Below are 22,379 nucleotides of genomic sequence, written 5' to 3'. Positions count from 1 at the left end.
AAGTATTTATTTTCTTTTCTTATGTATATGATTCTGAAGAAAAGTAACCGCATGGTTCTGTTTCAATAATTATCCTGAAATACCTGCTTAGTTCATTATAATTTAAAGTGGACAAGAGAATGAAAATCCATCTAGCATTAAATGAATATCTTTTCATATAGCAAGATCTCAAACCCATTACTTCTCATAACCTGTTAACCTTTCATAACGTTTAGAGATTTTATTTTTTTACGATTATATATATTCTTAGCGCAGGCCTAAATTTCACTTTGAATTATAAACTCTTTAAATGCCTATAATTTAAACAGATGTGTTTTTCTCAGCCTCTTCTGAAACAGTCTCCTTGGAGCAACCATCAGAGCAGTGGCTGGGGCACTGGAAGTATGTCCTGGGGAGCAGTGCATGGCAGAGATCATCGTAGAACTGGAAACATGGGAATTCCAGGAACTATGAATCAGATATCTCCATTGAAGAAACCATTTTCTGGTAATGTCATAGCACCACCGAAATTTACTCGCTCTACTCCATCACTGACTCCAAAATCTTGGATTGAAGATAATGTGTTCAGAACAGACAACAATAGTAATACACTCTTACCCTTACAGGTAAGAATGGTATGTAAATGGTCTTATTTCTAATGTTGATCTTTCAAAGTAAGAAATTGGGTGGTGGTGGTGGTGGTGGTAGTAGTAGTATGGTAAAATTAAGAGATTAAAACATAAAGTTTTAATTTTTAAGCATATAATTTAATTGCCAAAGGATAAAGTACTTATGTAGAGAAAATTGAGACTAAAATATTCTCTAAACACACAGTAGAAAAGAAGCTTCATAAAATCTAGAAAAACCTGTATTTCTTAAATACATTTTGAAGCTTTTAATTGGCAGCTCAAGAATGCCTTAATTTATTCATCTTTAATAGGCCACCAAAATGAATGTCTTCTCCAATATAACTAAACTAAAATGTTAAGTAATTGTGCATAGATTTGACTGTGATCAGCTGTATATATATTAGAATATACTTAGTACAGCTGTGATTATGGCAAAATAATATTAGGGCTTTTTGCATCAAATTAAAATCTGTCCTTCCTGGTTCAATGACTATTTTTTTCTAAATGTGGCCTAATAGTTATGATGATTAGGCATTTTTTTCAGGCATTTTAATGTTTTATTGATATTACAGGCTAATAAAGGTCCTTGTAGCTATTCACAATGAGACTTTTTTCCCAAGACTTTTAGAGGACCAAAAATACAAGATAGAAGGAACTTTGATTGTTTTTGTTTTCTTTCCTTTTTTTTTTTTTTTTTTTTGTGGGTGGGTGTGGGGAAGAGAACTGCTTATTTCTGATGAAAACTTCTATGCTATTGAAGGTGAGATCTAGTTTGCAGTTACCAGCTTGGGGCTCAGATTCACTCCAAGATAGTTGGTGCACTGCAGCCGGAACATCCAGAATAGACCAGGTAGGCTGCACAGTGTATATTTTTCAGGATTTTGACTAGGAGTTTAGTGTTTATATTATGAGTAAGAGTTGTTATTTACTTTCCAGTTATACCTTTGTAAGCATATGTCAAAGAACATGAAAGCAATTTATTTTTAAAAGGTCACTTATTTAGTATAAAATGCTTCATTTTCAAATTTATAAGTAATTCATAACTATTTTATATTTCCAAAACAATTTGTTTTTGGAAAAAGGAATTATATACCCAAGAGCACCTGACTTTAAACATCAGTCAAACTGAACAGATTTTATCTTTCAGAATTATTTTCAGTTGGGGACAAAATCATATGTTTACTTAACATTCAATTTTACATTTCATCAGGGTTCTACAGAATTTTTTAGTAAATTTTTGTCATGAAATCTACATTTGTCTTGAGGTATATTTCTAAAGAAGCCCTAGCTTCAATTTTTTTACCTTTAAGAAAAACTTCATGTATAGTATTTCTTTATTCTAAAATTTGTCACTGCTGTTATATACTATCTTCTTCCAAATAATCAGTTTCTTATAGAAAAACCATAAATCAAAAAGCTAGGAATTGGTCTTAAATTACCTTTAAGCCCTTTGTGGTTACAAAATGCTCTCTCTTTTCCTGCAGACTAAATTAGAATTCATACTGGGTACCCAGTGATGAGAATTATTACAGGACAAGTAGAAAACTCGGTCCTACATGAGGATTCTTTACTACAGAGCCAAAGCTTGAATGAGCATAGACTTGACATTGTGGGAGCCCACTGAATGGAGCTATGTTATCCTTAGCTAAGGCTCTTCCTTAGTTAATTTATCAACATGAGATGATTTTACAAGTAAGGACTCTATAAATAGATTAATAATGCATTTGTCAATAGCTTTCAAATTTGGAGGGTTAGCAGTAACTTCAATAATCTATCATTAGCACTTATTTTAGACAAGTCCTACCGTTTTACCAAAATAGTCCTACCAGGATCTCCACTTAGAAGTAAGTAGTTCTCTCACACACAATTTGTGATTTATTGTTTTGTTAATAATTTAAGTTAGCTATCCATCTATTTCTACTCTCTTCTCCACTCTGGCCTATACTTAGGCCATATTAGTGACATTTTTATGGTAGCACTTTTATGTTCAAATTGAATACATAAATGCCTAGGAGATGATATGTTAGAAGATGAAAATTATAATCACTTTGAAGGTGGCAAGGGACATGTTTTTAGAGAGGACAGGACATAATTATTTGAAGAACATGTGTAGGAAGAAGCAAGAGGATATATATATGAGGAATATTTAACTGTGGAGAAGAGAGAAGACAGATTAGCTGTCTTAAAGGGACCATGGGGGCAGGGCACCTGTTGAGAAATGAGGTTATTGAGATGGTTTTAGTTGGTGGAGTGCTAGAGAGTAGATAGAGGTGATAATGAAAGGGAAGTCAGCCCCTGGGCTGCTATAAGATGAGGGCCTCCAGCACTCCCACTTAGATTTCAGTCAAAGCCAATCTGTTCTTACCTGTTCTATAACCTAGGATTTTAGGTAAATTCATTTTACATGAAAGGATTTAGGTGCTTAAAGATAATTTTTTTTTTTCTTTTGGTAAACTGCTGAGATACTGTCATTCCCTTGGGACCCTTGAGCCAGAGGTGTGATATGATGAAGTTGGAAGAGCTTGGTGAAGAAAAAGATAGTGGGAAATGAACTGAACTAGAAGAAAAGGAGGTCTGAAACCTGAACCTTCTTCCTCTTTCTCAGTCCTTATGACATCTGAGGATACAGTCTATGGGTCTTTTATGTCTTTGGGTCATAGTTTCCGTATCTATAAAAGGGAGAACCTTGAACTAGATCATGAAAGGCCTTTTTAGCCAGCTCTTATACTTTCTCTGATCTATTTTGGCCATTTCTTTTCCTCCCTGTGCACCACCAACCCCCCCCCCCCAACACACACACACACACACACACACACACTTTATTTTTAGAATACAAAGGTCCTGGTTTATTGGGGAGAAGGGGTGGGAATTGGATTGAGGCAGGCAAGGTATAGTGTATGACCTCCCAACTGGTCTTAAAAGTAATGTGGTTCTCTCTTTTGAGGACCTTAAGGGTACTTAATGATACAAAATTTGTTCTGTGTTTCTATCTTTCCATAAAAGGTTGAGGTATTTGAAATTGAGGTTTTTAAAAATACAGCAACAGCTACAAACTTCAATTGGTATTTTAAACCATTGGGTAGTTCCTCACTATTTGGCAAAGTTAAAATTATAGAAAATTCTTAAGCACTTAAATATCTGGGGCAGTATTTTCATTCTGACTTTTTAATTATACAGAACATTTTAATACTAATATATCTCAGTTAACAAATAAATTATTTTAAAACATTTAACTTTTTATTTCTTTTAGTTTCAAATTGATTAGGCATAAAAAATATACTAAATTCTAGAACTGGAGTCTCAATTCCTGTACCTGGATACTTGAGGCCTTACCTATACCAAGAACTGGACATGTAATTAACAATCAGCAAATGGGGAAGAAATGGTTTTGTAGATTGGTTTTACTCAGTTGCATATAAAATTTGTAGGGTTGGTTGGCATTTCCTTTATTTTCTTATGGAAAGCTTCAAATATAAAACTTTTTAAAAACAAAGGTAAAGTTTTAAATACATTTCAGACTTTAAAATGAATTTTAGGTATTTGTGTTAATTTCTTTAAGGCTAAGAATACTTTTCTTTAAAATACTGTTAGGTAAGGCGCCTGGGTGGCTCAGTTGGTTAAGCGACTGCCTTCGGCTCAGGTCATGATCCTGGAGTCCCGGGATCGAGTCCCACATCGGGCTCCCTGCTCAGCAGGGAGTCTGCTTCTCCCTCTGACCCTCCTCCCTCTCCTGCTCTCTGTCTCTCATTCTCTCTCTCTCAAATAAATAAATAAAATCTTAAAAAAAAGAAAAAAAAAAGAAAAAGTGAAGTCTTAAAATGCTGTTAGGTAGTTACCCTTGCAAGAAGTCATACTCTGATGTATGAATTCTAATTGCCTTAAAATTGAATTTCAATTAGATATTGGGATTATAATATATTCATTAATACTTTAATATTTTAAATCAAAAAGTAAATATACTAGTAGCTGAGATTATTACTTGCAGGTTTATATACGGTACATCAGTTCACTGTAAACAAAGCAACAAAATGCCTTTAAAAGTGTAATATAGCCGTGAAGCCTTACAAGATGGATGTTGGCCTGTCCTCTAGCTAAGGGATTATCAATATATTCAATTCTAGATTTTTGTTCCTGTGGAAGTTCTTGAGCATGTCACATAAACTACCTTGAATTAATTGTAGATACTTCCCACCAGTCTTTAATATCTAGACTGTTACATGACAACATGATAAATGATAATATGGGGGTCTCTTGGAAAAATACATTATTTGGTATCTTTATTCACTTTGCACAAAAAACAATATATAGTAGCAGACCAAGTCTAATTTTTCATTTAATAGAACATTCCTTAAATTGTGGTTCTTAAATGTGATGAACCTCAGGGGGCACTGGTAGTCAGCGAACTGTTAACACTCACTGAAAATGAGAAAGAATGGGTTCTCTTGTACCTGCTTAGGTAATGGATGCTTTCTTTTCAGGTTTTGTATCCTGCATTCAATTCTTTAACTGTACTTGATATATTTTTATACCGCCTATTTTCTCCTTGCCTTTCCATTTAATCCTTGTGGATACTAGTATAGCTTTAGCTATTTGGGGCCTTGAAAAAATTTTTTTTAAATTTTTTTCCGTGTCACTGTCATAGCACATTGTCAAGGTTCAGATTAATAAAGGAAGTTCAAAAAATGTATGTTCGTTATGTATGTTGTAGTGTTTTAATTACCCTTGGGATATATGGGGAGAAATTCTGTTCTTTGCCTTTGAGAAGGTGAAGGTCCAGGTGGATGAAGAAGGGGTGTCTGTGTGGAACAACCAGAGACTGAAATGAGAGAGTAGGAGACTGAACACGACATTGTGCAGGAAGACAGTAGCACATCATCCGCTGCTAATTCAGTAGAGTAGCAGTGTGTCGTCAGGAACGTAAAATCAGTATTTACTGAAGATTGAGGACAATATTAGTACAACTTGTTATTTTAAAGCAAAAACTGGAAAAGTCAACACAAAACTGCAACAAAAGCTGATCTTTTTACTTAGAAGGATATATGTTAAAGCATCTGGTATATCTTTAAATATGACAATATGGGGTTTTCCTATAATCCATCTCCTTTTTCTTTGGGTGAATACTTCATTTTCAAGAGGAAAATGTTCTGCTTGACCACTTCTTTTGAAATGAGACAGGGTTTTTAATATATCAGAGTAAAAATATAACATCCCATTGAAATGTCCCCTTTTAATTAAGTTCAAGTTCTTTTTGTTGTACTAATTTTAATAATCTTGACCTCTTTATTTTTTAGCATTTCTAATCTTTTTTTAGGTTATCCTATTTAAGATTAGGATTACTTTGTTCTTTCTGTGTTTTTCAGTCTTTCTAGGACTGTATTGTAGCTTCTGTAACTCTTTATGGCAAATGTCTGGGTTTATGAAAATAATAAAATATTATAATAGAGTGTAATTTTCCCGAAAATTTATCCCACTGCTTGTGGGATTCTGTAATCTCAGTTTCTGAAAACCCATTTAAGTTGATTCTTTGCCAGATAATTTTCATATTTAAAGTAGATTGGGGTAATCTTTTCCTCATAGAGATTCTTACTTTTGTGAAACATCTTGGCTGTTGTCGTATAGTCATGTAGTCATAAATATAAGTTACATTGCTATGATTTTCCATATGTGCGCTAATCAGTTTTGGTGTGTTTATGTTTACCTTAAAATAGTTTCAGGCAGTTTGTGTGAACACAAATTTTTCTAATACCCTTATTCTATAATTAGATTTGTTTCTGTTGTTGTTTTTTTCCAGAAGTTATATTCTAATCCCCACACTTTATTTAATGAAATTATCTCTACTTTTTGAACATGAACCTATAGGTTTCATTAAATTTAGAAAGTGATTTTGAGATGTCATGAGCTCTTTGCCTGCTCAAGGCTATTTTGTGTTTAGTGCTTTAAAAATCATGTGGGATGCAGCTGATGCTCACCAAAGTATAAGTAAGCTAGTAGTTTTATAATAGCTTTGTTATTTTCCTTACTAAAGCAGGAGTTTGTTTCATGATGAGACTTGAAATGCAAGGGAAAATAAGGGGCCTTATTAAGTGGGCATCACACTGTTTCAGTTGGATATAGGCATTAAAGCTAAAGCTATCAATACATGCACCTTTTTTGAATAACCACTGTTTGTTTATTACCTAGTGGTCACTGATATTTATTGACTAGCTTGCTTTTATATTTCCCTTCTTAGCTTAAATATTGCCCATTGACAGTGTATATGGAGTTACTTCATTAATTTTACTTTAAATTTTGCTCTAAAGCAAGATCATACTCCTTGAATGGAGTTAGTGTGTGACCAAAAAAAAAAAGTGAGAAATATCATTTGGGTGGTGGTAGTAGTCACCATTAATTAAGTTCATAGGTCCACTGTGATGGGGCATAGTCTGATTCTTTTCAGAAAACATCAGCCTGAGAAGATATCCCTGAACCATAACATGTTTTCTTTGCAAGAATTTAAGGTAAATAGGATACAAAGTATTTATAATATATCTTAGAACCTACATGATACAACATACCTCCTGAGGTTTTTTTTTTTTTTACTTAATTATATATACAATTTTTATCATGATAGCTTACATTTTTAAATTTTATTTTAAATATGTTTTTAATACATCTTAGCTTTGTCAATTAACATCTGAGTACCTATTCCATGGAGAATTCTAAGAAGACTTCATGGTTCTGAACAGTCTTTGCCCTCACAGAGCTCAACTTTAATTCGCAGTTTTTATAGTAGAGATAAACTACTATTGATTCAACAAATATTTGAGAGTTAGCTATATTCCATAATTAGAAGGTCCTTGCCTCTAATTAATTTAGTTTAGTGGGTAAGGCAGGAAAATCAACAAATTAGTTACAAACATAGTATGGTGGAAGCACAGAAGATGGAAATATTTGGATTACTAAAATTGTATGTCATTTTTGCCCAAGGGCCTCTCTATTCCAGTTTTATTTAATTTATTACATAGTGCTTTGAGTCTTTTGCTTTTCTCTCTAATCTGAGACAATTTTTTTTTTCTTTTCTAGAAGATAGAACAGAGCCTAAAAAGGTTTAGTAACTTACTCAAGATAAAGAAGCTCTGCAATTCTTTTTTTTTTTTTTTTAAGATTTTATTTATTTATTTGACAGAGAGAGAGATAGCGAGAGCAGGAACACAAGCAGGGGGAGTGGGAGAGGGAGAAGCAGGCTTCCCGCCGAGCAGGGAGCCCGATGTGGGACTCGATCCCAGGACCCCGGGATCATGACCTGAGCTGAAGGCAGACGCTTAACGACTGAGCCACCCAGGCGCCCAAGAAGCTCTGCAATTCTTAAAATATGGTCTCTGGACTATCAGTCTAAGTATCACCTGGGAACCTACTTTAAATACATGTTTTCAGGGGCCACTGTAAACCTTTTGAATTTCAGACTGTGCCAGCAGAGTCCCAGCAATCTGGGGCCCAGCGATATGTGTGTTTGACAACCCTCCCACATGATCCTAAAGCATGCTCAAGTGAGAGAACCACTATTCTAGTTCACTGATTCTCTGTGCCTCCCTCACTAATCAAAGTCACTGTTAATGATGTAAAATAAAGTAAGTAAAGATAAGTAAGGAGTATGAATATAGCTGTATGGTGATAAAGCTGGAGTAAGAGCAACTGGTCTAGGAGTCTACCGTTTAGTATTACTTTGCACGCTTTCTAAATTCCTCAACAGCAATTTGTTTAGTCTGCAATACTGATTCTGGTCCCCTAGCTTTAAAAGCTCACAACCCTGATTTATTTACTCCACTTGCTGGAGTAAATAAATCAACATATTTTCAGTAAAAGCTTTTTATGTTTTTCTTTAGCTTTCTGAAAGACTGGCTCTGAATCGTCTCTGGATTGTGGACTCCTTTGGAAAACTGATGAAGCCCTTTTCTTCAGGAAAAAATTATGTGTACACACACATACAGAATATTGTATATAATCTCAGATTTCATAGTCCTTGAAGTTCATGGACTCAGGTTAAGAAGTGCCTAATTCTGATTTCTGTAGAGACTTTTTCCCCCTCATTTTTCTTACTCTTCCACTTTCTTTTTATGTATTAATTATTTTTTGAGAGTTAAAAATGGCCTGCCCTGCCTCTCCTTCATATACATACACCTGTACAAACACCTACACATTTAAATGAGTGGGAGTCATCACTGACATTTTGGCAATTTAGGGGGCATGGGCCAGAGCTTGCTGTCATTGTTCCCCGTGTATGTTTGTTCAGGTACATTGAGATGTGTTGGGCAGAATAACAGCATAAATTCATAGGCGTTGAAGAATCCCATTCCTTCTGGTAAGCAGGTTGACAGATTTAACATTTAGCAAACAAGACTTTCAGCTACACAAAGACTTTGTTCTGGGACTTGAGGTAGGAAACTTGTTGAGATGAGAATACTTTCCATCCTCTCTTCCCTGCATCCCTGCCTTCTTTGCAGGGTGTGGAGGGAAAGAGGATTTAGAAATGCAGAGACCAATATGTGAAGACTTCAGGGAGCAAGATTTGGTTATAAGTATTTTAGGTGTTACTCTTTGTTCTGATATTAGTAGTTCATGCTTTTGATATTAACTGAATGGGTTGTTTATGTATTTATTATTGTGAAATTCTAAGTCAAATAATGTACACTGTTTGATAGATATTTAAAGTATGGTGCCATTATGGGATTAATTCCTTCCCCCCAAATATTTATTGTTTAAGTGCCTGTGTCTTCCTAGATATATGAGAAAAGCTTAGAAGTTAACAACTAAAAATGCTGTGTGTATAACATTTCAGAAATCTTTATAAGTTGAGATAACAATAGAAATTATTTTACTATATTAATGCTTCCAGTGAATTAAGATTATTTTTGATATGTGATTTTAGAGATGAATACAGTAAATGTAGTATTCTCCAGTACAAGAGATATTGTAACTCATGGGATCCTTAGTTACTGGTATTGTCTTGGGATGCAAGTGATTAGTAATATATTAATCAGATGTCCTGTTTTATGTAAGAAGATTTAGATGGTATATTTATCATCAGTTTTTGAAAAAGTTGCATACATCATATTGAGTCTTTTTCTCTTCTAGGATCGAAGTAGAATGTATGACAGTTTGAATATGCACTCTTTGGAGAATTCCCTTATTGATATTATGAGAGCAGAGCATGATCCTCTTAAGGGTAGGTGACTTTTTTTTTATTTCTTATATCATGCATCGAACTGTGTCTGTCTCACCATTTTTTATAAGAAAATTAGCACTAAGTAGCACCTATGTCATCTATAAGATTCTGTTATGTTTGCTAATAAAAACCTTTGTGAAATGTCCTACTTTTTCTTTTGTAGCTTATTTAGATTTATGCTGATTTATGCAGAGAGAAGTGTAAACCCGTGCCTCTTGACTTGTTATCTAAGAAAAAGCCACTGTTGAGAAATATTTTGCAGTTCGCCATAGGATCTAAGTGTATAGTATAAGTCACTTTTCTAGAATTCTATCAAATACAGAAATTTAAAAAAAAATCCTTGGAATACTTGAATTTACAATTTGCAGTGATTCCTACCTGTAATTGCCCTAAGTTAACTTCCTTTCCGATTTTTCTTCTACTGTCATAGGGTTTTAAAAGGAAATCTTTTATAGTAACTTCTCTGAGGTTTCATAAAAGTTGGGGCAGATTAGGAAAAAGAATCAGCTCCACCGATCTTAGAGTATTAGTCTTATTGTTAACTGTATCTGAAGGTATTTCATTAACATACTTGTTTTCGTTTGTACATTACATGTTACTAATTATTTTACATTTCTTTGTACAATATATCTCATTGCCTTTTATTTTCATGGTGAAAATCTAGAAAAACTGTGTACTTGGGTGATAAGAGATATGCTATCTCTTGCTGCATAATAAATTATCCCAAAATTTAGCAGCTTAAAACAACAATAAACATTTATTATGTCACACAGTTCTGTGGGTCGGGAACTCAGGAGCATTTTGCTTGGTTCTGGCTCAGCATCTCTCATTTAATCAAAACCATGGGCTACTTGGTAATTTTTCCACATTTTTAATTCTATAAAGCCAAGTAAGAATTCCCTTGAAACATTTAGCCTAAAACTCTAGAACTTAAGTGTTGGCAGCAAGGTGGTGGCTTGAGGCTGAGTTGGTAATACTGATCAGATATCTAAACATTTTGTTTTGTTTCTAGATTTTGTTTATAAAGGAGTTTCTTGTCTTTCTAATTCCTTTATTTTTAAGGAGGGTGAAAAGCTCAAGATATCATTAATGATTGTTAACAGCGTGTGGCAATGGTAATTCTCCCAAACTAATAAAGACATACTTGGGTTTTTTTTGGGGGGGGGGGCTTCTAACCAAAACCTAATCTAATTTTTTTAGTATCTGTATATTGGGGTCTTGTTCTCTTTCACTGTTACTCTGACAGTTCTAATGGTATTTGTCTTGGATCCACTGTTTAATAATAGAATCCAGCAGTTTATGATTATGAAGAAGTTCCATCTGTTTATTTCTTTGGCTTATCTAGAAAGAAAACGCTTAGAAATTCTTATACAAGATAAAGTCATTATTCACTGTTACCAGTGAATAATGAAACATTTTTCATTGTTGTTTCTCCCAGTCTTCTTTAAAAAGGTCTTTTGAAAATGTTAAGAGTAAACATTCTCTGCTGGAGAATTATCTCAGGTTTTCTTTTTTTCTAAAGTCTGTGTTATAATAAAACTGGGAGAAACCTAGAAAGAAGACTTTGAAAAGAAAATGGAAGCAGCCTAAGGCTAAGAGGAATTTAATAATTTAAAAAAGAATCTCAAATGAATTCAAACTCTTTTGTTAGAAAAATTATCTTTGGCCATGGGAAGGGGGAAAATGTGTTCAGCAACACCTTTTGGAATTATGTTAACAAATCTCTGTTTCTAATTGGAGTATTTTGTGTTCCACATTTATTATGGCAGGGAATTAAAAGAGAAAAAAATAAAAAGAATTGAGAAATCTTCTCTACATAGAAATAAGACTGGTACTTCTGCATACTACTATCATATACTTATTTAAAATGATCCTCATACCCAAGTGCTGCCACATGAAGATTTTTCTTTTCTTATTAGTACAGACTTCACTGCCTTTAGGATATCATAAGGATGTCATATTGTATATCTTCCTCCTCGTATTCTGATGATTGCACATTTTCTCTGGGTGGGACCTCAGTAAACTCTGCTATAAGTGAGGTTGTGACAGAACAGAAGCCAATCTCGAAACTTTCCCCTTTTTTCCATTCCTCATCTTCAGGACAGCACTTCAGCCTATGTCCCGCCTCTTCCATCTCATCTTTCATTCCTTTCAGAAAAGCGTGTCTTCTGTTTAATACAAGAAAATTCTTTTTTTTTTTCCAAAAAAAAAAAAAATGAATGAATCATGTTATCCTTTTTAAATGTTTTCAAAAAGTCTGCCATTTGCTTTGTCTTCCTTATGGGATCTAATGGAAACGGAAAAGGGAGTTCTAGGGTAAATTTTTTTTAATTAATTTTTTGTTTCCCTTTCTATTAATGATAAAAGTTTCTAGAAAATTTTCATATAGAAAAATTTCCTATATGAAAATTTTCCACAGGAACTTCAGTGATGAGAGATTATATTGTTATGTATTGCTGTATAACAAATTACCCCTAAGTTTAGCAGCTTAAGACAACAATAAACATTTATTATCTCACACAATTTCTTTAGGTTAGAATTCAAGAGCTAAATTAGCTGCTTGGTTCTGGCTGAGGATCTCATGAGGTAGCAGTCATGTGGAGGCTTGACTGGGGCTGGAGGTTCCTTTTCCAGGGTGGCTCACTCATGTGGGTGGCAAGTTAGCCCAGGCCATTGGCAGGAGAACTCGGTTGCTCACCATGTGGACCCTTCCACGGAACTTCTGGTGTGTCCTCACAGTGTATTCAGTGGATCCCCCAGAGCAAAGATAAAGTTCAAGGTGAATGTCCCAGTGTCTTCTGTGACCTAGCTTCAGAAGTGTCACACCACCATTTCCATGACATCCTAGTAGCTACACAGGTCATCCCGGCTCAAATGGGGAGGTGTCTGCTACTCAGGAGATGTGAATATTGGGAGGCAAGCATCAGTGGAGGCCATCATGGAGGCTGGCTTGGCTTCCACAGAGATGAAAGGCGGAAGCTAAATTTGCATTCAGTTCTACTTTTCTAAAGGAAAAGAGAAAACTACTCAAGATAAAACTTCGTGTCAGTAGAAAGGAAAACAATCAAGCAGCTCTCTGGAATCCAGAGGAAGTCTGGCAAGTTACTGGCCTGAGAACTGACTGATAGTACTAACAGAGGGACCTCCCATCCCCACCGCAGCCCAGAATACTTCACTGCAGCTTGTTTCCATTTTCCCACCCTCCAATGATTTTTACAGGTCAGTAGGGAACCTCCATTGTTTAATGTTGAGGTTCTGTGGTTTAGCATAGCAGGTAGGAAGGGTCTTGTCTCATTGAAGTTCTAAAGGTGTGAAGAGATGGCAAACAAAGATGCAGCTCTATATGCACTTTATTCCACTAAGTGTGTCCACTTTTGTACCAGGCACTGTCCAAGACCTTGGTTGTAATTGTGCAAAACAGACATAGTCTCTGTTCTCGTGGGATTTGTAGCCTACTAGGGAAAGAGGGACCTTATCATCATATGTATAATATGCATATATACATATGATATAGTCATATAATATTTATATACATAAAACCCATACCTCTAACCATAGAGTGTTAGAAGTGCTGTGGAGGGAGATGATAAGGTGCTTGGAGAGGTAATAAGTAAGGGGAGGGGGGTACTTAGTTTATCTGTGGAGTAAAGAAAGCTAAGACCTGAAGGTTGAACAGCACAAAGATGAAAAAATATCGGGGGAAAGTGTCAACTAGACAGAGGGGCCAGGGTGCATGGAAGAGCCTGTCACATTGGAGGAACTGAAAGTAGACAAGTCCTGGCTTAGCTTGTTGAGGGCTGCCTGACGCTCATGGGATGTAACTGCTCAGCCGGCCCTAGGGAGTGCGTGCCGTCTTTTGCTCCAGATCAGGAACACTAACACACCATTTTATGCTTTCCTTAGTATCAGTGACACTGATCTGTTTTATTTATTCTGCAGTGGTTTTTTGCCATTAACATCCTGTTTTCTGATGACTGTCTTCATTCTTGGCAAATATTTTTATTTTCAAAGGAAAAACAAATATGGATTCTTTTAATGGCTAAAGTAAATCATGCTTTGCCAACTGCAGTTTTGTGATATTGCAGTTTTGTATTTGAATACCTATGTTAAATAATCTGTGATCTTTTTATGTATGTGTGGGTCAGTTCATTCTGCTTTAAACAAAAGAACAAGAACAAGACAGTGATTATTGTTAAGCTCTCTTCCCTCCCTACCCTCAGCAATTTGCAAAAAGGTCTTACTGTGTAAGCATTATTACCAAAAATTTCTTACACCCTCCCCAAAAGTATAAGAGTAAACATAAAAATTTAATTTCAGCTAAAAAAAATGATTTGAAAACTGTGGAAAGATGCACTTCATTCATGCATAAATGCTGTAATATAGCAGTTCTTGGAAAGATCTGTTTTAGCAAGTCACAATGACTTTACCAGTGTTCCCTGAACGATTTAAAGGAATTCAGGAAAAAGGATTTAGAGTATGATTTTATGCCAACACATGTTTAAAAGTGGATGCCTTTAAAACTTCTTATTTACTCTGTGTTTTTGTGTGTCTAACATCATTTTTATTACTTGACTGCTAAACTCCTGTTTTCCAAGACTCCTGACGTAGAATCTCTGCTATTTTAAGGAAGGTAACTACTGAGAAAATAAGGAATTACTTCCCTGTAAGGCAATAAGTGGTTGCGGTACTATCAAATCAATTCTTGCCTCTTTTCTTCTATTGTTCTTTCCCCTCTGATTCTCTTCGGCTTGGCAGGCCTTAATGTAAATTTGAAGTACAAAGTCACAGAGTAACTTGTATAAATTTCTAAAAGTCTGTCGGGTGAGAATTTACATTTTAGAACTTAAGAACTTTCAAGCTGGGCAGAGATTCCGAAACTCTGAGAGCATTTATTAGGCAGGTTTCAGTACCCCACTCCAAGAGACTGTGCACTCCAGGTTGTGTAAAGAGCACACTTGGAGAAACTCTGAAATAGTGGAACAAGATCAAAGAGATCTATGAAAAGTTGTAGAAGTTTTAATGACATTTATTAAAATACAACAAAGTGCAAAATAAAACTAATACCAATAATACATATGCCCAGGCAGTTAGGTCGATTGTCTTAAGTTCCTCATACACTGCTCTCACTGATTCTCTGGCAGAGAGAGGAATGCGTCTCTCAGAACTAATTTTACTTTTCGTCAGCCCACTTGTGTTTACTGAAGTCAAAATTTTTACAAGTGCCAGAAAGTATAAATGAAAATCATGTATAATAGAAAATACCTTCAAAAAAAGATGTGGGATTGCTGTATATGCTTTCGGTCTTTAAAGAAAATGTTTCTTTTTATTCTAAAAAGGAGTCAAATTTACGTATTTTTCCCCTGTATTTTGTTTTTCTTTTTTCCTAAGAAAAAAATCATTAATAACTTTGGAATAAATCATTTATATAGAAGCCTTACACAGTTTGTTAAATTATTTTGACTTTAAGATGATCACTGTTGTAATATGCCTGAATCTTAATACTTTACCCTCCAGCTACTCAGAATTTAATTCATCTTAAGAAAAGTACAATTTTCAAGATTTTAACTTTTCTTGTCAGTGAGAATGTCTGCAGATTGAAAAGGAAATTGTGAAAATGTGTTTGTAAAAGTTCTTGTTTTAGAAAACTTGAAGTGTGGCATCATGAATAGAGATTTTTAAATTTTATTTATATTTCTTTTTAGGTAGTTGCAACAATAGGTAATTAGCAACAATATTATTTTTACATAATTAGCAACAGTATTATTAAATTTGGAAACATAGTTGTTATTTCTTCCAGGCAGTTTTGACTATTTAAACAATTTGAGTTACAACAAGCTGCAGTTTTTGTTTTTTAAAAACAAAAACCCATCAGAAACCACAGTGAATTTTTTAAAAACGCAATTATTTATTCAGAGCATATATGGGCTTACTAAAAGCGTGTTTTCACCACAAATCTTCATTAGGACTTTAATTATGGGCTCATAACTCTTACTTTTTAAATTGAAAATAAAACAAATATTTTTTATATAGAATTTGTCATCATAAAAGTGAGTACTTGAGATAATTAGGCTTACGGATTTTAGTTGCTTATAGTATTTGAAGGGCATCTGAGAATCCCTAATGAAGGTTTTCCCTCCAGAGTATAAGACTTTATCCTTTTTTAAAATGTTTGTTTTCTTATTACAAAAAAGTAGTATGTGTTCCTTAAAGAAAATTTGGGAAAACTGGAAAAAAATGTTTTCAATCATCAGTTATTTCCACAAACTAAAATAACCACGTTTGATATTTTGGTGTATAATTTTTCTAATCTTTTCTTTTTCTACATATAAGCTTAAAATATTTGCAATAATCAAATCTTTATCAGTCCTCGAACCTGGTTAACTTTAAAGAAAAAGAGTTTAAAAAATATAGGTACTTAGGTTAAAAAGTCAAGTAGTGCCATGAGGCTTATATAACAAAAAATAGAAGTCGTCTTCTTCATTCTTCTCTCTTTGCTACAGATTCCCATTCCTTAGAGGTAGCTACTTTCGTGTAATTATTTGTAAATAATATGTTTGGCTTGTAAATTTCCTACATTTTAGGTATTAATTGTTGACTCTCTACTTTGGCTTACCCATTCCCCAACACTTACCTGCTCTGTCCTCTCAAAATGATTAGAGGATCATTTTGGTTTAAATTAGGAGTGACAATACAAATATTCATAGATTAACCTCATATGTTTTGTATCATAATGTAGCTTTTTTCCCCCTTACATCCTTTTCCTGGAATTAATCATTGTCTCTTGGTTTGATTGCTTTGTTATCTAAGTACTTGTCACTTGAATTCATCCCAAAATTTATCAATAGAACCTTGAAGCTTCTTTCAATATATCTGAAAACCTCAAATAATCTTAGATTGATTTTTTTTTTTTTTTTCCCCTGCCATCGAAGGCATCTTTCTTGCAGCCTTTCATAATTGTCACTGTGGGACTCCATAATGCTAGGAGTTCCTTTTTCCTCTGGAATCCATGTCATGATCTCCATAGCCTTTTCTTAATGCTCTATACCTTTGTTTTATTGGGCGTTTCTTCCAGTACCTTCCTTCAGGTGGGACATACATTTTAAATCTCATATCTGTAAAAACATGTTTATTCTACTATGTAAGATGATAGGCTGATGTAGAATTTTACATATTAGTAATTGAGAATATTGAAAGCATGGCTTCATTGTCTTTTATCTTACATGGTTACTGTAAGTGTATTACCATTCTTAAATCTGTTCATTTGTATGATTAATTGCCTTGTTTTGTGTTTTTAAATTTTTTGTCTTTCTTTCTGGAAGTTTTTAAGATATTTTCATGCCTGTGGTTCTGAAATTTCATAAGGATATATGGATCTTCTGATGTGCGGGGAAGGGGGTGCTGCCTGTCTTTGTTCCTTTCTACTTTCCTTCCATTTCTTTATTTCCTTCACTGCACGTCCATTGCCATTGGGTCTTTTTTTTTTTTTTTTTAAGATTTTATTTATTTGAGAGAGAGCATGCACACAGGCCGGGAGGGGCAGAGGAAAAGGGAGAAGCAGGCTCCCTGCTGAGCAGGAAGCCCATTGACCCGGCTGTCGCTTAACCTACTGAGCCACCCAGGTGCCCCTCGTTGGGTCTTTTTAAGTTGGAGATTCATTTCTTTCAGTTCTTGGACATTTTTGGTATTTCTTTGATAATTTCTTCCCTTCTATTTTTAGTATTTCTCTTTCTGGAATTGCTGTTCTTCAAATAGTAAACTTCCTATATTCCTCTGCTTTTCTGTTTCTCATTGCTTTATCTTTTGTTTTGCTTTTGAAGGCATTTCCTCATTTATTATTTTTCAGCCCTTTTATTGATTTTTGTATTTCAAAACTTTTCTCTGAAGAACTTTTAAGACCCTCTTTAAAAAAAATTCACGGAACTTTCCTATTCTTCCTTGATATTAATTCTCTGGTGTTCTTATCTTTGAACACTATATTGTAGTGTCTGAAGATTATTTTTCCATTTCCTTATATTTATACTTCTAAGTTCCTCTTTTCTATTTGTTTGGATTGTTCTTTCTTTTACTCATGCTGGAAGTGTTTGTCAAATATCTTATGATCCTTTGCTCTCTGTTCATTTTTAAAGATAAGACACAAAAATGGTGATTGGGAAGCTTTGTGTATGTAGCTGGGGTTTATAAACTGGTGAGCATTGCTATAAACCAACCAGGTAAAACTCTCACCATGTCTGTATTTAGGTCTTTTCTTCTGGTTCGGGAAATGAACCCTGGATCTATGTCTTCCATTCTTCTGCCTGGGAGCTGGAGACCTGACTTCTAGCTGCCTTAGAAAAGCCGAAGAGGGGCCTGTGTGTCTCTCTGATTCTCCACCCCACATCTACTCTCAGTGAGAACTAGAGCTTCTTATTTCTGAACATCTCCAGCTATCTGCTACAGTAAACAGCTTGTTTCTGGATAGTCTTCACATGCACACACCAGTTTAGGTTTCAGTGTTGTCAATGATTTCTGGTCTGTCTACAAAGGCAGTTAACCACTCAACCGTTCATGTTCACAGCTTCCAAAAATTTGTTGACATAGTTCTTCTGTGATCCTATCTCATTTTCTTTGTCCTGATGAAGTTATGCCTCTTTAAAACTTCTGTACTGTCATTTTAGGGGTTTCAGAAAGCAAGAAAGATGCACACATGCATTCAGACCAACATGTTCAATTGGAAATCTTTATAATCCCTAGTCTGCTTATCTCTTTAGTGAAGCCTCCCTAACACTCCTAGTCAGTAGTAGATTACTTTGTTAAAGATTGTTAAAGAATCATATTCCTTTTTAAATGGAGTACCTTGCTCATTTATTTTTGATTCAGTCGTTTTTTTTCAATGTATGTATCTCTCACATGATACTGTGTCATGGGAGCAATGAACACCTCTGTTTTTGCTGTATCTCAAGTCAGCATTTATTGTAGTGCCAAACAAATAGAAAGGGCTCGATAAATTATTGGTTGAAGGATGAAACATTTTTCTATAGTAATTCTTATTTTTCATCAGTATTTACTTAGAACTTTTAAAAATTATTTACATGCATTTAAAATGGTTTGTGTAACCATTCCCCTACAGTTGGAAATTTAGGTATTTCAAATTTTTAAATAAAAATCAGTGAGCTTTTTCTGTTTTTTCCAAAAATAGACTTAATACATTTGTTTTTGAGGCTCTAAACACATATATTGCCAACTTATTTTAAGTTTTATGCCAGTTTACACTGCCACTGGCAATGCTTGATTGCCCATTTGTTATTCTTAATATTATTTTCATTTATAAAAGTATCACAATGTATTTGCAACCATTAGTTCAACTTGATTTTAATATTAATTGCATATATCTTAATACCAGTTTTATTGTAATAACTTTATGGTGATATATTATCTTAGCAGATGATTAATGACTTTAGTCTTTTGTTGTTGTTGTCATTCTTTTGTGGTTATACTTTACTTGAAACAAACTTTTTGATATTCTATATTCTTTGGTGTTTCTTAGTATGTTTTCTAGTATTGATTGGATAAAAGTTTTTAAAGTTGTAAATAATTCAGTGAAAAAAACTTATAATGGGACCCTGCTTTAAGAGTGAGTTAACTAGATTAATTTTCCTGGAAACTCACTTAGATTGATGGCTTTTATTAAAGAATGATTCTTTTGCTCTCTTGGGATCTGGTACTTTGGATCTAAGGGTCTTTTCTGCATTTGTATGATCTTATTCTTAGGCTTTTATGAGGCATGCATTGAGATTTGGGAGTGAGGTCAGGAATGACTGTCCTGCCCCTTGGATCTGAACAGAGATTGGAGTTATTCAAGGTTGGTAATGACCACATTCTAAGTGGATTTTACCAGACTTCCTGTGAACCATTTTCTTTCTAACTGATTTGGAAATAAAGGTAAAACATAGAAAATGAAAAAATATTAGAAGAGATGACCAAACCTGTGAAACAATGCTTTATATTTAAAGCATATGAGAAGGAAGTGTTAGATCTTTTCATTTGTATAACTTGTTCATGTGTATAATAAACACACACACATATGCACACAATATAAGACCTATGATACATATCACGTACTAAGCACTTGATACATGCCAAACACTGCTCTGAGGACTTTACGTGTATGTATCAACGTAAGTCATTCTCACAGCTAAGGTGTGGATATTAACTTTTATTTTACAGCTGGGTGACTGGTGGCTCACTAACAATAATTGTCCGAGTTTCAGTGCTATAAAGTGGTTGGACTCTTGAGTTTGTGCTTTTAACTGCTGTACCATACTGCCTATCTTGTTATTTGGTTTAATATTAATTCTAACCTAATATCTTTATGATTCTAATATGTGATTTAAAATTTTTTGTTGTTAAAAGAAGTTGGCAGAATGTGTGACATTGTTCTTTAATAATTTTATCATCACTAATGAGTAATGGGTTGACATCATTAACTGTGAATATTGGGACTTTGGAGGTCATGTTTTAGATGTATTCATTAAAAAAAAATATTTGTGGAGAAGGGAAAAATTTATCTTGACAAAGGGCAAAAAGCAAGACTTGTCTTCCTCCTTCTCCTTACCATTCTTAAGAAGTTTAAAAATGAAGTAATAAACACTTACTCTGTAATTTTTCCATTTACCGAGAGAATGTCCTTCCTATGCCCCACATACAAACACATATTTAGTAGTAAGCTTTCGATTGAGCTCAAGGGTCACATAATACAATGAGATATTTCATTCATCCATTTAGCAAATACTTAGGGGCCTGTTATGTACTAGGCTCTGTTTTAGATGCTAGAGATACGGTAGAGAATAAAAAAGACAAGTCCTCTCCTCATGGATCTTCTGTTTTAAGGAAGGATGGAGACAAAAAGAACCAGTGCTATGAAGAAAAAAATATAGTGTCAAGTAGATAGAGAAAGAAAGAAGCTGCTATTTTAGAATGTTCTCTGATGGCATCTCTTAAAACACCTGAATGAAGCGAGAGGTACAAGCTTTGGTCCTATCTGGGCAAATGCATTTTAAATAGAAGAGGAAATCGATCCTGAAATGGGAATACGCCCAAGTTTGAGTAATAGCAAAGAGGCCAGCATGGTTAGAATGGTTAGAGGATGAGCGGCCAGGGTGGGAGGATTTTAAGCAATAGAAGAACACGAACTGATTTAGATTTTAAAAGGATCACGTGGGCTGCTGAATGGAGACTAGACTATCAGGTTATTCTAATACTCTGTGAAGAGATGGGGATGGCTTGCGCTCCGGAAACCAAGAAGGAGCTGATGAAGAGCAGTCAAATCTAGCTCTGTGTTTATAATAGAGCAGTCAGGAATTGTTGACTGGTTTGTACACAGATTACACAGAATAAAGTGTAGGGGTAACCCAGGGTTTGGGGATAAGCATCCATATGAAAGGAAGACTGTGTTCTATGCTACTCTGGGGAAGTATGGGGTGAGAGGTTGCAGTTGGAGGTATAAATGTGGGAGTCACCTGCTTAGAGATGATGTATGAAGCTTTGGTAGTAGATAACAGCATGTAGGTGGGTGGTATAGAAAGAGAAGTCCCAGGAGTGAATGCTGGGGCCTCACCATTTAAAAGTTGAGGAGGGAGACATAGGAAAGAGCATTTCAGGAGTAGCTAGTGAGAGCAAACCAAGAGTGTATGGTATCTGGGAAGGGAAATATGATGCTTTAGCAAATGGGGTACTAGAGCTTACTTTTTACTGGAGGCTTTCAACTTGAGCCTACACAAACATTAACAGATGTTAAGAAAGTGATTGCTTCATTTTATCCTTTCTGATTCACATTTCTGCAATTGTAAAAGTATGTTTAAATCCAAAGAGAAGTGACATAAGTGTCATTATTTTATCATCTCTATTTTATAAGTTATTTTTATTCAGAGTAGGTAGGTAATTTGGAGAAACAACTTAAATATGTATGAAATAGTCTTTAATGCTAGCTTAAGTTATTGCATGTCTTTAAATACCGTTTTGCTTTCTATTTTAGTAATTGGTAATTCATCTATATCTTAAGTGATAAGTTGGATGCAGTCATCAAATTCCTGTTTTTTGCTGCTTGAATATACATTTAAAATGGCCGACATGAATTGCCTCTTATATATATGTATTATACAGATAACTAAAATCATAATAGACTAATAAGACAAATTTTAAGATGCTGTATGTTCTCTAGTTATTTACTGACACCTAAGAATAAATATGTTTTTCAAAATTATCTATTTTTAAATTGCATAGTATCAATGTAAAAGAAGTGCCAAGAGTAGGAGATACCCACTAATTATAGATATATTAAAACCATCATGAAATTATTATATCATATTTTCACAATAATAAATAATAACCTGGTTACCTAAAATTCAGTTTGCACAAATTTAGACTAGAGGGCTTTATTTTGTAAGGTTAGGTTCTTCTGGGACAACAGAAAACACATAAACAAGATATTTTTTTTTCCATTACAAAAATATAACACCCCTAGAAGTGGTATGGTGATGTTCATGCATCTAGGCACCTGTCTTTTTGTTCTGCTGTCCTTACCACCTGGCTGT

The 22,379-nt window shown here is 34.4% G+C and overlaps 1 protein-coding gene across 7 annotated transcripts in view; it reads left to right on the top strand.

The window, feature by feature from the left end:
- Positions 1-22,379, top strand: part of CPEB2 (cytoplasmic polyadenylation element binding protein 2) — a 70,885-nt gene that overhangs the window by 4,420 nt on the left and 44,086 nt on the right. For 3 of the 7 annotated variants that reach the window (XM_035005287.1, XM_035005285.1, XM_035005286.1), the window contains exons 2-4: positions 324-605; positions 1,369-1,458; positions 9,720-9,810. In XM_035005287.1, coding sequence (XP_034861178.1) covers positions 324-605; positions 1,369-1,458; positions 9,720-9,810 — 463 coding nt within the window. Of the gene's footprint in view, positions 1-323; positions 606-1,368; positions 1,459-1,693; positions 3,181-9,719; positions 9,811-22,379 lie in introns of those variants that run through there. The other 4 variants (XM_035005290.1, XM_035005289.1, XM_035005288.1 and 1 more) reach the window with 2 other exon arrangements.

Source organism: Mirounga leonina, unplaced genomic scaffold, assembly GCF_011800145.1.
Source record: "Mirounga leonina isolate KUSES-001 unplaced genomic scaffold, KU_Mleo_1.0 Mir_129, whole genome shotgun sequence".
Taxonomy (NCBI): domain Eukaryota; kingdom Metazoa; phylum Chordata; class Mammalia; order Carnivora; family Phocidae; genus Mirounga; species Mirounga leonina.
Note: the sequence above shows the minus strand (reverse complement) of the source record. Positions and strands in the feature narration are given on the sequence as shown.